Below are 16,113 nucleotides of genomic sequence, written 5' to 3' on the forward strand. Positions count from 1 at the left end.
GCCAGGACTCAGATGCCACCCTGACACCAAAGCCAATCACGATCCTTTATTGCAAAAATGCGATTTACACTCTACCATTTGATTAGACTCAAGTACCTGAAGGGATGATGCTTGCTCCCTCTCAGCCTAGAGAGCCTTCCCTAAAAAAGAGTTTACACTGAAAAGGCGCTTTTATAAGAAATGCTGAAAAGGGGCTTTTATAAGAAATGAACTTTAAAAACTTGACTTGGAGCTGTTTATACTTGTTTCTTTAAAAATATCTGCCATGAGCTGCTCAAAAACATTTTCTGGCTCTCAGAGAATTTCATCCCCCACCCAAGGAACTAGAGCAAATCCTATTCACACCCCCATCATCTCCATTACCCTCCCCGCCCTTTTTACTTTTAAAACATGGAAGAGATTAGGAATAAACCTTAAATTAACAATGGGTTCTAGTGAAAAAGCATTTTGTACAAAACATGCTTGTACACATCATTTTTTTTTTTTTTTTCTGAGACAGAGCTTCCCTCTTGTTGTCCAGGCTAGAGTGCAATGGCGTGATCTCAGCTCACTGCAACTTCCGCCTCCCTGGTTCAAGCAATTCTCCTGCCTCAGCTTCCCCAGTAGCTGGGATTACAGGAATGTGCGACCACACTCAGCTAATTTTGCATTTTTAGTAGAGACGGGGTTTCTCCATGTTGGTCAGGATGGTCTCGAACTCCCAACTTAGGTGATCTACCTGCCTCAGCATCCCAAAGTGCTGGGATTACAGGCGTGAGCCACTGCATCCAGTTAATAAAATTTTAAAATCCTTGCTAATGTTTAAAGCAAGCACAACATAAGCAATATGTTGTTTTCCCACAAGAGGGCACTGCTATCCAACCGTGCCTTCAAATACAGTGGACATTTTCTAAATCTACTACTGGAAATGATCTGAAAGTGTGTGACCATGTAAGGCAGTAGAATAATGTAGGAAACATTTTCACATTTCTTTTTAATAGAAACCATGCCTACATTTATTTATATCTTCTTTGAAGATGGGGGAAAAAAATCTCTAACTTACTACAAAAGACCTTGACAACAGTCTGTTTCACAGTGCAGTAAAGGCGAGATGAGACAAGCGTTTGACAAACAGAAACTTCTTAAGCATAAGCAAAATCACTGCTACCTCAAAACGCGTATTTGAGGTGCTTTCCCCCTAAGTTCAGGAAAGCTATTATCACATGCATTCATCTCGAGTGAGGAGTTGGGTCACAATTCTCATGTTTTTAGTACGCATACATCTTAATAAAGTTTTTGGATCACATACCTTAGTGATAAATAACACATTTTTAAGACAGAAATGAATGTCTAGGTTCATTTTAACAGCAAAAGGACATGGTACTCTACCGAGATCAAGTGTGTGTCTGCTCACGCCGAAGAAAACAACCAAAGCAGCATTTGGCAACCATAGGCCCGGCTAGGACTGGCTGGATCTCAGCCACAGACTTCTAATAAACAAAAGCTCTTTTCAGTCTAAAGAGCTGGGTAGCCACTGCACAGCTCCAAGAAGCAGAAAGCCCTTCTTAGGAAATAAGAAGCAGCAGTTGGAACAAATGTAACATCTAAAACACAGGAGTTTCTTGAAAGCTGTGAGAGAGAACCAAAAGGACTGCTGACCATTTAGGGTATCATCTACCAAAAATTAATTTGGAGGATGTATTAGGTTCACCCATAAGAAAATGTCATTTTTGGAGCTCAAAAGCTTACAAATATTAACCATTTCACATGGCTTCAACCAATATTTAACTATTTATGGTCATGTTCCATCATTCTTTTTAATTTTGAAAAGAAAAAAGTTTTAATATTATAAAGATTATTTAGAGAGTGCAATTACAAAGTGTTTCTAAAGACAGTGCAGTAAAGCACGTGTTACCAAGACTATCTACTCAAATATGCAACACCTGGGCACTGTCTCAGAGCCTGTATGATCAAAAGAAAAGATATACCAAATCCTTCTGAGAGCACAAGAAACAAGCACTGCTTAAGGTTTGACCAAAACTTACATGCCCCTAAGATTCAATCCAAATAAATTAAACCCAGTTTCATCAGTTTGCCAACTTTTAGAAAATAATATGTTTAAAAAGAGCAAAATATCTTTTTTTTAAACAATAAAAACAATTAAGAAGTGTCAAGTTGCTCACTAAAAAACTCAAATAATGGAATGGTATGTTCAAAGTAAAAAGAACTAATGTACAGAAAAGCAAATCATTTATGTTCATTCCCAAAGGCAACTGATATTTCAAAAAAACAGGTACTGGCTTAGTATATTCCTGCCCTCAACTAAAACAGGACACTGTTCTTCCTACCAAGACATACTCACCAAATAAAGAACAAGCAAAAAGTACAAACTTTAAAAACCAATTCATTTTCTTTGACATCGCAATCCTTAAAAAGATTCACCTGAGACTTCTACAAGCTGCTCAGAAACAGTTTAGATGAGCCCAACAATCCCACTGTTGAGTCCTTTGACAAGCAATTAAAATGGCTGTTCATTTAGTAAATTGCAAAACTCCAAAACTCGTGGCTCTGATTAGTCTTTGAACTTTGACTATGGCTGCAGCCTGGTGCCCAGCGCTGGTCTGTATAAGCTGTAAGGAAAAAAAACCCTTTGGTGAAGGAGCACTCACATACTACACAACCAACAGTTGGAACTTGTAAGTCACTTTGACACACTTTAGCATGTCCGCAATTAAGAATCTCACACTCTCTTTAGACAGATACAATTGTTCCTTTAACTGGAGAAAGATTCACCAGAGCAACACGGAACAAATAGTAAGTTCCAATGTTTATTAAATGAACAAATGAGAAAACGTATGAGTGGTGTTCCCTGTAAGTACCCACACCAAAACACATCTTTGGGTGTCCAATCCTTTTACTGTATTGCACGTATGCGAACTTCAAAATACATCAGAGGTCAGCAGTTGTGGGAGGAGGTGACCAAGACTACTGATAAAAACTGAGGTTTCAGGGGACTAGAGAAGACGGATGGAAGAACAGGTGCTGCCTGTTTCCTTCAAGTAAATTAAGAATGCTCTTAACATATTGCAAAGGAAGAAACATCATATAGCAAAAGTTGTTCTAGAATGACAAAAATAAAATCAGCAGCTCTGCATTAGAGTCCTGGCTCCCCTTCCACTGCTTACATGGCTGAGGAGTTACAGCAGTTCCCTGGGCTACAAATTCTTTAACAGTATAAATAAAGATTGAGGGGAACACTGTTGTACCATGCATGGCCTCCAACTGAGATTCCTTCTGCTTCCAAAATCCTAGAAGAGTGCCTGCGCTACAATCTTCACCATTAATAATGTATACTAGAATGCAGCTTCTCAAAGGTGGGCATGCGCAGGAATTGCCTGGAGGGCTAGAAAGAGCCCTGAGCCCTACTCCAAAGATTCTAAACAGGGAGGGGGCAACAAATTTGCATTTCTAATAAGCTGCCTGTGGGCAGACCACACTTGAATGCAAAGGGACTCAGGGTTTTGGCTTGAGTCCTAATAAAGGCTTTGACAGGCAAGCTCTGAAGTTAGCCAAAAATGCTCCCCAGCGACCCTCAGGGGCTCTAAAAAGAATCACCTCTTAACTTCCATGTAATCTTCAGAGAACTGGACTAGTGGACAGACCCAGCCCACAACTCCGACTCACGCACATACAGACCTGCCTAATGACCGTGGTCTCCAAAGGAGACCAAACTGGGCACAGGACGGGGGAGGTGTGAGTGAGCTGGACTCAGCAGAGGTGTTGCAAAGGAGGCTGAGCTGATTATCAGCAGCCTCATCCTCCCACTTGGGAGTGCCTGCGTCCTCTGGGGTATTAAGGAAAAAAATGTGACTAGTGAGTGGACCCACAGCTTTGCCACAGAAGCTGGTGCTGAAAAAGCTGCTTGCATGAAGTGTTTCTGCTGGAAAGAGATGTTGCAGACTGGTCCAGAGTCTCAACAGCAGCAACAATCCAAGGCCCACAGTGTAGGGAGGGAAGGCTGGCTGCCTGGGGCAGGCAGGGGGGCTGCAGAAGGGATGTAGCACCCTTGAAGCCCATAATTGTGTCCCCATTACCCCCTAGGGGGGGACATTTGCAAATGAGGAAAGGTACCAGAAAAAAGGATGGAGATTTTGGGTAAATATGACAGTGGAAAGTATATTCATGGGCAGGTAAGGAAGAGGCACATGAGAGTAACAACTAGGGTGAAGTTAAAAAGGACAAAAAGATGGACGTGATATGAATGAACTCTGAGCTTTATCTTAGGAACACAACAAACTACTGTGATAGCCCACAAAACAGGGGCCCCTCCTACACTACAGGGAAGTTCCCTATCTTAGGAACACAACAAGCTTACTGTGATAGCCCACAAAACAGGGGCCCCTCCTACACTACAGGGAAGTTCCCTATCCATCAGAGCATACCCTGCACATTCTGTGACCCAAAACCAATATGGCACACGAGTTTCTAGCTTGTGTCTCTTCCTTTCAGGAACATCATCCTTGGTGATGCTGAAATGCTATGGTCATGGCACTGTGGTCACACAATGCTAATGCTTGATCTTGAACCATCTCATTTAGGAAAAATTTCACCATGAATTGAAGCATTACACTCAAACATGCTGAAAGATGAGGGAAAAATTTCATTCCCTCTTTTAAATTTGCTTCATTTTAATATTAAATAGATCCAGATTTTTAAACTACAAGTCCCAAACAATTTAATGCTTTTATATCATTAATATTTCCTTATTATTAACATGTAAAAAACACTCAGATGTTAAGATGCATCACTTTTAGGCATGTAAGCCTTAAAATTTTGAATTAAACATTGTTTCTACTTAAAAAGTACCTTGAAAATTATACAAATAAAGTCACATAGTATGTACTATAGAGGAAGGCTGATACAATCCTTTCTTGTTACACATAAATATCTAAAAATGTGGTTCCAATTTCTTTTTTTTCCTAAACCATGCTCATTTTCTTTCAAATTACTTCCAAAAACGAAGGTCTCTCTGATGTTAATCATGTGTATACTTCGGCTTACACTTTAAAGAGTCTTCCTCTCCCGGGAAGTGACTTTTGTATACAAATCATGGAAAGCTACTTAGACAAAGTGCTGGAAATGATTAAAAAGAGCCAGATTCAAATTTATACCTTAAAAAAAAAAAAGCAGAAGCAGATGTCAACTGACTCATTTGTGTATATTTTGGAAATGTGCTGAAGATATGCATGTGCATTTCATCAGGACATTTAAGGAATCCTAAACTTTTTACAGTGGTTGTGTATCAGAGACAACTTTAGAAATTAAAAAACTTTAAAACTTACACTGTGGTGTTTTATGCTGGATACTCCTGGCTCTTACTACAATTTGATCTAACCAAAACACTTTTTAATCTGACCAAAATGGTATTTGTTCATTTAGAAACAATATTCAGAAATTTTATTTTCTTGAGACAGTCTGTCGCCCAGGCTGGAGTACAGTGGCATGATCATAGCTCACTGTAGCCTCGAACTCCTGAACTCAAGCAATCTTCCTGCCTCAGCCTCTGAAAATGCTGGAATTGCAGGTGTGAGCCACTGTGTCTGGCCAAAATTTTTAGAATTTAAGGCACATAATATATATCTTATCTAGAATTACTAAAGAAAGAATTAAAGTAGCATTTTTTCATCTACTATTTGAACAACAAAAACTTCAACTCCTCCAAAAAGCCTTTTCTTTTTTTTTTTAATACTAGAGAGAAAAAACATCTGATCTACCAAACCTTTATGGAAGAGCTTACTCCACGCCACGCATCCTGCATCTTGCTAGGTCCTGGAAACAGAAATGATGAGTATAGTACAATCCTGACCACCAAGAGGCATCTAGCTTACTGAGGAAGACTTTTAGAAGTGATGCCTGGGTTTAAAACAAGGGGGTCTGAGGATGGAGAGAGTGTGAGGTGTGTCCTGCTGGAGCATGGTGTACTCTGTGACCGCTGGGATGACAGGCAGGACTCTTCCTTCTTAAAGGATATAATACCTTAATAACACTTCGCTACAATGCCACTTTCTCTTGAAACAGGAAATCCGTTTCCTACGGTAGGTAGATACATTCTAAAGGAACAAAAGATATTAAGTGGGGACATTATGCAGAAATCCCAGACTACTTCGTTTGTTTCATCAGGAAGTAATGAAGCTTCTAGAAAATTACAGAGAACAGTGGCTAAAGCAATAGTCATATACAGACTTCCCACAAGCCATCAACAAAAAGCCCTAATGGCCCATACATTTAAATACATATGATTTCTGTAGCAAACAACTCTGTGACCCTGGGTCACACTGACAGATTTTTAAAACAAATCCTTGTTCCTAGAGTTACTGTGACAATGTCACCCTCCAATTATGTAAACACATCAAAGCATCCACCCAAGTATTCAGTTACGCCACAAGTCAAATCGCATCTCTTCTCTGCATGGTGAAGTATAGTTCATAAACATTACCAAAGACAGCAAATCTATAAGAGCGGTATACAAGTCACCTGACAATCTAGCTGAGAGAGTTAAATCTTAAGAGAAATCAACAATCACTCTGAATTAAAATATTTGGGGCTGCATTTGTATTAAATCCACCTGCAGTGACAGAAAGCCCCCACCAGGTGGAGTTTCAAATTCTTAGTTTCTACAACACAGCAAGGAAACCAAATAGCTGTGCTCCAAGATGAAAACATGAAACTATTTCATGTTTGTCCTGACTCTGAGGACTTGCCTACTGATTCACTCAAATTGAATAATGCTGCTGTTTTCTTTCTTTTTAAAAGCAAGTAATATGAAAGAAACTCAACCATTTAACTTGTTTTTTTTCTAAATTAGCTCACTCAAGAAAAACCAGAGGTCATTAAGTACAGAATGAAAAATCACTGATTAAATCAGACTGAGACAAAAACCTCCAGGAGTCAAGGTGCCACAGTACAAACTTTGAGGATGACTATACTTTCAGAAGGTCTTCCTAATTTTCTTTTTCCAAATCACCACCAACACATTCACGTAAGGGAGAAAAGGTCAAATCATGAATTGGGTAAGACTATAGACAGCGATTCACTTAACTTCTGGATATTCACAACTGCATAGGTAACCAGATTCTGCATGTGAGGTGTTACCACTAAACACAGGTGCACTAGAGGAACATGCATTCCCAGTAGTCACATGATCTCCCATTCAGAAGGTGCTGCCCTTGGGTCATAAAAATAGTGTTGAGAAAAATGCAGGTTCTAGCCACAGTCTCCTACCATAGGCCCAGACATGATGGTGGTCTCATGAAAGGGGATCATTCCCTATTTACAAAGCAAGAGTCAGGCTCCCAGCTGAGGTGCAGGATAAGAGCTGGGGCTGACTGAAGGGGTAGGATCTGGATCTGGCCATTAACCATTCCCCACAACCTGAGCCTCCACAAGCTGTCCTCTGATCCCTGGAACAAGGCACACTCAGCAAATCTAGGAAGGAGATTCTGCCCCAATATCCCCACCCACCCCACCTCCCCAGGTCTAACAGGCAACCCAATCCATAGGGTGCAGCCCCACCCCCACCCAATCCCACACCCACTTGCTGGCCTATTCACAGTTACCAAGTTCTCAATTCCAGTGTCACTCCAATCCTTAAGGAGCAAGTTTTAGGCACTAAATATTGACTGTTGGTATGGCAGATGCATTCTAAAGTGAACCCCTCCCCGCCATAAGTCACCCTCCCGTTAAGTGCAAACAGAACCTCTAACTTGCTTCTAAGTCACAGACTGTGGCAAAGGTAATGGTGGGCCATTCCCTTATTAATCAAACTAATCAGGTCACATTACCCAGCCACTAAATATGTAGTGATCTGTTATGCAGCAACAGAAAATATACAGTTGGTGAGAGGAGTTTATCCCCTGATCCACTGTACACATCTCTGTCAGACCTCAACTCTTCCATCCCATTCCTTTCCTAAGGGAAATCACTATTAACAGCATCTTATGCATTCTTCTTGATAATCCATACATAACTAAGCAAACATATTTTTCTCCTTTTTAATATAACAAATGGAAGCATATTATACACACTTCTTTGTCTTTCTCTCCCCAGGTTGTCTTGAAAAGGATTCTCCATCAGTGCAAATAGGACTCACTCCCTTTTAATGATTGCACTGAACTCCATCATATGAGTGTGCCATAATGTTCTTAATCAGTTCCCGATTGATAAAGAAACACTTAGACTTCTGATCTTAGGTTTATACACCTGTCACTTTACAGAGGGTAGAGTCAATTCCCAGAAGCAGAATTTTGCTGGGTCAACAGGCTACGTGCACTTGTAATTCTGCTAGGCTACTACCAGTTCTACCAATTTATATTCCCACAGGCAATGTATGGGAGTGCCTGCTTCCTCATCCCTTGCCAATCCAGGTGTTATCAAAAGGACATCAAATTGATTTTGTATTCCAGTACAAACTCTTGGCTCATAGTGTTTAGTTTCCTCATTATTCTCAAGCTCATCAGGTTCATCTGACCGATATTTATGAAGGGCCTACTCTGTAAAAAGAGAACGGGTTGCTAAACAAAGAGAACAAAACACACCAATGAAATGAGCAAAAGCTTCTGAAATTCAGCAGAGAGGAAGACTGATTCCAACTTGAGAGAAATCTCCCTGGAGCAAGCAAGCTCCAACCTACCTACATCCTGAAGGACATGTCAATGTCAGACAGAGAGAAAGGAGTCCCAGAAAGGAGACGAGAACAAGCAGTGCATTGGAACAGGAAAGCACAGGGTATGGTCCGTGGCAGAGCAGTGTGAGGAGAGGAAGAGAATGCTCAAGTGGCAGCTCGAAGAGTGAATGCCCCGGCAAGGCCTGAGGCCTGAGCTAGGGAAGAATCAGTCAGCTGATCTGAGAATTGGGATTTCCACTTTTGGTATTAGCTAAGTGATCATGAGAAATACTAGCTTATCTGGGCTTCAGGAGGTTAGCCCTGAAACCAAACTTTCCGTAGCTGCAGAACTGTGTTCAAAGTAAATCTTACAGTCAAGACTAACGACAAGCAAGCACAACTGCGCTGGCAGAGGAGAACAGGAAGGAACTCAGCCCCTTATTCTAGTTGCTCCATCCTGATAACCTGAGGGAGGAGCGGGGCAAGAAACTCTTAGGATTATGTGAAGCACAGTCTAAATGCAAGGAGGCCTAGGTAGCTAAGGTTCCCTTCAGCTCGAAAATCTACTCCAATTCAATGTCAGATGGTGCACCTGCACCTTCATTTCTATTCTGCTTGCCTATGAATTCATTTATTATCAGGAATTCACTGAGTACCTACTATATTTCAGACAGCGTTATAGGATCTGGGGAGACATGGACTAAGGTTACAAAGACTCTTCACTCTGAGATTTAATTTCTACTTGGAAGGGAGAGAGAAAAATGAAATAAACGTATAATGTGTCAGAGCAACGAGTATAAGAGGAAAAAGTGTAATGATTGTTCCACTCATCAAAACTCTACACATCCTCATGTCAGAGTCTTCCCTTCAGCCTTTTCGGCTTTGCATTCTTACAAATCGTCTGTTCTCTTCTCTGAAATCCTATAGCACTTTGGACCATGCTATAAGCCTATGCCACTTGTTAACTACTTTATTGTACTGGGCTTTTTTGCTAAGACTGTAAGTCTCTTGTGGGTGCTATACAAATCCTCGACAGTTACCACAGTGCTGTATGCATAGCACTGGTACACACAGCACAGGCATTCAGTACTATTGATTGCTATGACAACATTACCATTTTAGAACTGTAAATGTGTTCTGCCTTTTCTCTACACTGTAGACTAGAATATTCAAGTGACAAAATTACCTAAAGGGCAGAATGAAATGAACAAATTAACTCAACAGAAAACCAAATTGGATCTGGTAAGAATTAATGACCTCCAGGTGGTCCAGGTGTTTGGGATACAAGCTAACCCTAAAACTCTAACTAGTCAAGGCCAAAACAATGGAGCAGAACTTAAAGGGATAAGAGTGTAGGGGCAGCTGTCAATGCCTGGGAAAGTGGACAGACAATGATGTGCAGAAGAAAAGAGCAGACCCAGGGTCCCTGCACCACTAGATTTCACAATCACCTCTCCCTGAAATGGGGGTCTGGTCCTAGCTCTCCTGCCACTACCCATACTGGCCTTCCAACACCACCCCACCCCCTACCCCACACCAACCCTGGAAGCTCAATGCTCTGCTCTATGCTTAAAAACTGTCAAGGGCACCTTTGCACCAAAAAGCTCCTTTCCCTTTCTTTTTGTAACAGAGAAATGTGCATACTGGAATTATTTTTTTTTTCCACATCAAAAGGTCTGATAATCCTTACATATCAGTTCTTTGATTATCCCCAACTAAGAGAGCACATTAGACAAAAAGCTCCTGTGACACAAAGGTTCACAGTAGCATTAGTCACAACAGCCAAGAGGTAGAAAAAACGCAAATGTCCATCAACAGATGAATGCATGAGGCCGGGCGCAGTGGCTCACGCCTGTAATCCCAGCACTTTGGGAGGCCAAGGCAGGAGGATCACGAGGTCAGGAGATCGAGACCATCCTGGCTAACACGGTGAAACCCCGTCTCTACTAAAAATACAAAAAGTTATCTGGGCTTGGGGGCGGGCACCTGTAGTCCCAGCTACTCGGGAGGATGAGGCAGGAGAATGGTGTGAACCCTGGAGGCGGAGCTTGCAGTGAGCCAAGATCGTGCCACTGCACTCCAGCCTGGGCGACAGAGCAAGACTCCATCTCAAAAAAACCCCAGATGAATGCATGAACAAAATGTGGTCTATCCATACACTGGAATATTATTCAGCCATAGAAAGGAATGAAGTACTGACACATACTATGAAGACGAATCTTGTAAATAAACGCAAAGCACAAGAAAGAAGCCAGCCACCGGAGGCCATGCGTTGCATGATTCTATTTATATGAAATATCCAGAACAGGCAAATCCCAAGAGACAGAAAACAGGTTAGCAGTTGCCAAAGGTTAGGGGGAAGGAGAATCAGGGAATGACTGTTCATGAGTACAGGGTGTCCTTCTGGGGTGATGAAAACATTTTGCAGCTAGACAGTGGTAATGGTTGCAGGACACTGTTAATGTACTAAATGCCACTGAACTGCACATTTAAAAATGGTTAAAAGGGTAAATTTTAGGGTATGTGTATTTTATCCCAATAAAAAATAGTTCCTGCAAATTCAATAAACTTTAAAATAAATTTATATCTTACTAATTTCTAAAACATAATGGAAAATAGGAGCTATGAACATCAAAAAACCACATATACGCAGGTTGTGGTTAGTCCCCAAACAATGCTTGGTGTGAACACAGACTCTCGGAACTCTTGTACAACTGGAGCTAATAATAATGACAATTACAGCTAGCATTTACTGAACTACGCACTGGCTCTATGATATGATTTGGTTCTGTGTTACCACCCAAATATCATCTCAAATTGTAATTACCACATGTCAATGGAGGGACCTGTAATCCCCATGTGTCAAGGAAGGGAGGTGATTGGATCATCGGGGACAGTTTCTCCCATCCTGTTCTGGTGACAGTGAGTGAGTTCTCACAAGATCAGTTTAGGAGTTCCTCCTTCCTCCTCCTCTCTCTCCTGCCGCCATGTAAAATGTGCCTGATTCCCCTTCCACCATGACTGTAAGTTTCCCAAGGCCTCCCCAGTCATGCAGAACTGTGAGTGAATTAAACCTCTTTCCATTATAAATTACCCAGCCTTGGGTAGTATCTGTACAGCAGTGTGAAAACAGACTAATATACTCTAAGTGATCATATTTAATCCTATAAGATAATTACTCTCATTTTACACAAGATAATACAGGCAAAGAGAGGCTAACCAACCTGTCCCAGATTAAATAGCCAGCAGGTGGCAGAGTCTCAGAATGGAAATCTGAAGCCCACCTAGTTTCAGAATGTATGCTCTTAGTCAAAGCTCCATGCCTCGCAACACAGATCCTCCTCACTTGGGCTCAATCCAGTCTTTTTCACTAGCTATCCACCCCAAACATCACCATTTTCACACACAGAACTACCTACTCAGCCTTTGCATGTGCGGTGCCTTCCACCCGGAGCACCTATCTCAAGTGCTGCTGTCATGCATCCAGTGCCTCCTCTCCTCTCTGAAGTCTGTGCTGAGGTGGAGGGGATGGGAACCAGCGCCTCCAGGGTTCTTGTGCAATCTGCCCTTACACTGCTCTTTCCACCAGCATTCATGCCTGTAAACACTGCCCATTTTCGCCTGAGGACAGGAACAAAGAATTTTTATGCCTCCAGCAAAACCAAAGGTATCTTGTACTCTGCTGGTGAACAACATAGACTGCAAACCTATGGACCATAAGTCTGAGTCAGTCCAGCCATTTTGTTTGGTCATTATAGCATTTTCAAACACCAACAACATAATGGGAACGCCTTCTCCAGGGCACCTGATCCTGGTGTGGCATACTGCTGCTTGGTATTTTAGTGATGGGCAGCTCCAGGCTTGTAAGCTGTCCTGACCTAGTCATTAATTGACTCACTCATTACTCCCAATTACTTCTCTTCCCATCATTCTTTCACATATAGTAAATCTTAGCTGTAAACAATACCAAGAGAAATAAAATGGCATAACAGATATCATTTCATTTCTACAGATTAAAAAACTCTCTACATAATGTCAAAGGTGAAAAGATCCCTAAAATTGAAACAACTTCAAATCACAGCAAAACTAAAATTTAAGAACTTCTAGAACAAAAGTCCCTTATCAGTGCTCACACTTCTAAGCAGGAAGGGGGCCCTAGCAGAGTTGGCCCAGCCTTGTACTGGGTCACTGCTGGCAGTCTCAACCCCAGCGACTTCTGAGAAAAGGTCAGGGACCTTTGTTTAGGCAAGTTTACCTTCAAATTTCAACAGCAAAACCAGACATTTAGTGTTTGACTTATTTCTGTTTAGCTTACAACACTGCTCAAGTTCAGGGAATAAGCACCAAAAACAGAAATGGAAGGGGATACCTGCTGAACACACTGTACTTTACCATGACAAAACAAAGGGTGCCACTCTTATTCCAAAGCTTTAGTTCTCTAGATTAGAGGAAGAGGACCAGTGCTTGTATTTACATGTGCTGCGTAAAACCAAATCAGCACTTAGCACACTATAAAAAAAAACCACATTAAGTATTCACAAACTTTGGCAAGATAAGACAGGGGTTTTTTGTTTTTGTTTTTGAGACAGAGTCTCACTCTGTTGCCCAGGCTGGAGTAGAGTGGCACGATCTCAGCTCACTGCAAGCTCTGCCTCCCGGGTTCATGCCATTCTCCTGCCTCAGCCTCCGGAGTAGCTGGGACTACAGGCGCCCGCCACCATGTCTGGCTAATTTTTTGTATTTTTAGTAGAGAAGGGGTTTCACTGTGTTAGCCAGGATGGTCTCGATCTCCTGACCTCGTGATCTGCCTGCCTTGGCCTCCCAAAGTGCTGGGATTACAGGTGTGAGCCACCACACCTGGCCATTTTTTTCCCCCCTCTGAGACAGGATCCCACTCTGTCACCCTGGCTGGGGTGCAGTGGTACGATCACCGCTCACTGCAGCCTCAAATTTCTGGACTCAAGCAATCCTCCCATCTAAGCCTCTCCATGCAGCTGGAATTACAGGTACATGCCATCATGCCCAGCTAATTGTTTTTTTCTTTTTAGAGACAGGATCTCACTATGTTGTCTAGGCTGGTCTCAAGCTCCTGTGCTCAAGCAATCCTCCCTCTTTGGCCTTCCAAAGTGCTGGGATTACAAGTGGAAGCCACTGTGTCCAGCCTAAGACAAGAGTCTTAATCTGGAATGAGGAATAAGTGTCTTTGTGAAAAAGAAATTTTTTTATTAAGTCAAAAGCCAGGAGTAGAAATATTTACATCTTAATAGGATTCAAAATAGAAAGCTAAACAACTATTAAATTAAAATACTCTACACCTACTGCTGGAATCTAAAATAAAATTTTAAAAAAGATACTCTACACCAACTATTTTCCACGAATAACAACTGTGCCTGAGTTACTAAATACTTGCATGCAAATTAAATTTTTGCTTTCTTAATCACATTTGAAAAGTAAAAGGGATCTATATTATTTAAAGAAGCTTGAAGGAGAATTATTTTGTAAACAATGTGTTTTGTTTTGTTTTTCAATGAAAACAACCTACATTTCCCAGGTATATTGGGACTTCCTAACGGGATCACTTGTACAAAGGCAAAATCCACACAGAAAACAAATCACCTTCTCTCTTACTCTGGTCTCTTTGCTGCAAAGACCTACTAAACTACACTCCAAGCTCATTTCGGCATAGAAATGTAGGCCGTACAAGAAAGAAAGGAAATAATTTTAACTTAATCCTATGTGATAGTAGAAAATAATTTTTAACTGTAAAAGGGAACAGGTTAAATGTCATTCAGTAATACTTACTGCTGGTTCAACTTGACTTCTATCTGCAATATCTATATGGACAATTTCAACAGTTTTCCATGTGTTTGGATCTAAACCATGTACCTACCAATGACAAAGAGAAAAGAAATAAAACAAAGTGTAGATTATTCTATTATGCTTACATACATAATCTTTATCTTGAGTCACTCAGGGTACATTACAGAGAATTAAAAGACCCAAATTATTATTTCATTATATTAGCTGTCTGATATTTTGCAGGATCTAGAAATCTTTTATTACCACTTATAACCCCAAATAATAAGGAAGGAGAGAATAAGGATGCTGCCAAATGAATAGAAACCTGTCAATGTTATTTTCTGATAGTCCTCACAGATGATTTATTTAACCAAATATACCAGACCTATGTTTAACCCAAATGATACACAACAAAGTACTTGTAACTTTTGTAACCAACAAAGTTCTATACAAACATAAGGTGACATTACAAGTAGAATTCAAATGATGCACTGTATGGTCTAAAATCTCTCCAAAATTTGAGTATCCTAAAGCTATTCAGTTTCAGTATGATGCCAACTCCTCTCCATTGCATGTTGATCCATCATTTATTTCTGAAATGCCATCTATGAACTAATTAGGAATTGTTTGAAAACTGCCAAAGACATGCCCATTTAAAAGCTAAAAATAGCAGATTAAATCATATAGATTAATGCACACCAAATCATCTCATCTAGATTACAAATTATAGAAGATTACTATAAAAAACAACAAAAAGGCTGGGTGCAGTGGCTCATACCTGTAATCCCAGCACTTTGGGAGGCTGAGGCAGGTGGATCACCTGAGGTCAGGAGTTCAAGACCAGCCTGGCCGACATGGTGACGCTCCATCTCTACTGAAGATACAAAAGTTAGCCAGGCATGGTGGTGCATGCCTGCAGTCCCAGCTACTTGGGAGGCTGAGGCAGGAGAATTACTTGAACCCAGGAGGCAGAGGTTGCACTGAGCAGACAGCGCGTGATTGCACCCCAGCCTGGGCAACAAAGTGAGACTCTGTCTCAAAAATTAAAAAACATAAAAAGAGAAAAACAACATAAAATGTCAAATGATCACTTGAAAGAAAACTCAAGTCAAATACTACATATTAAAATTCAAAGTTCTATTAATTGGCTAATTGGCATCAATAACATAAGAGCATAGCAATAGAACAGTAAAAAACAGAATTTGCCATAATCATTAACCTACTCTCCTGGAATGCATGTGCACCAGAAAACAGAAACTGCTAAGTCCCAACCCTACAGACTCTGGTTTGATAGTTCTTGGGTGAGGTCAGAGTATTTGCATTTCAAACAAGTCCTCAGATACTGTGCTGCTGCTGGCCCATCCAAAGACCACACTTTTGAGAACCCCTAGACCAAGGGCATCAACCTATACAACAGGCCTTCCCAAGCTCCATGACAAACCTTACTAAAAGTTAATGATTAGAGTTTATTTAAGTTCTAATTCAAAGATGTTCTTGAATCTTAAAGAGATAAATGTGCACCAACTTATATAAGTCAAGAGCTTTTCAACATTTTTGTAAGTTATTCAAGTATTTTATCCCTCCTGCCTTTCGGCCATTTCTCTGACATCAGCCCATACCTAGCAAAGCAGACAGGAGGTAAAAATTAAAGCAATCAATTCTGCTATGCAGAG

The 16,113-nt window shown here is 40.9% G+C and overlaps 1 protein-coding gene across 4 annotated transcripts in view; it reads right to left on the reverse strand.

Annotated features, from left to right (window-relative positions):
• PITPNB (phosphatidylinositol transfer protein beta) overlaps positions 1–16,113 on the reverse strand; it is a 68,581-nt gene that overhangs the window by 29,647 nt on the left and 22,821 nt on the right. For all 4 annotated transcript variants that reach the window (XM_033233094.1, XM_033233095.1, XM_033233092.1 and 1 more), the window contains exon 7: positions 14,444–14,527. In XM_033233094.1, coding sequence (XP_033088985.1) covers positions 14,444–14,527 — 84 coding nt within the window. The remainder of the gene's footprint in view (positions 1–14,443; positions 14,528–16,113) is intronic.

This window comes from Trachypithecus francoisi, unplaced genomic scaffold (assembly GCF_009764315.1).
Source record: "Trachypithecus francoisi isolate TF-2019V2 unplaced genomic scaffold, Tfra_2.0 Lachesis_group14, whole genome shotgun sequence".
In the NCBI taxonomy this organism is placed as follows: Eukaryota; Metazoa; Chordata; class Mammalia; order Primates; family Cercopithecidae; genus Trachypithecus; species Trachypithecus francoisi.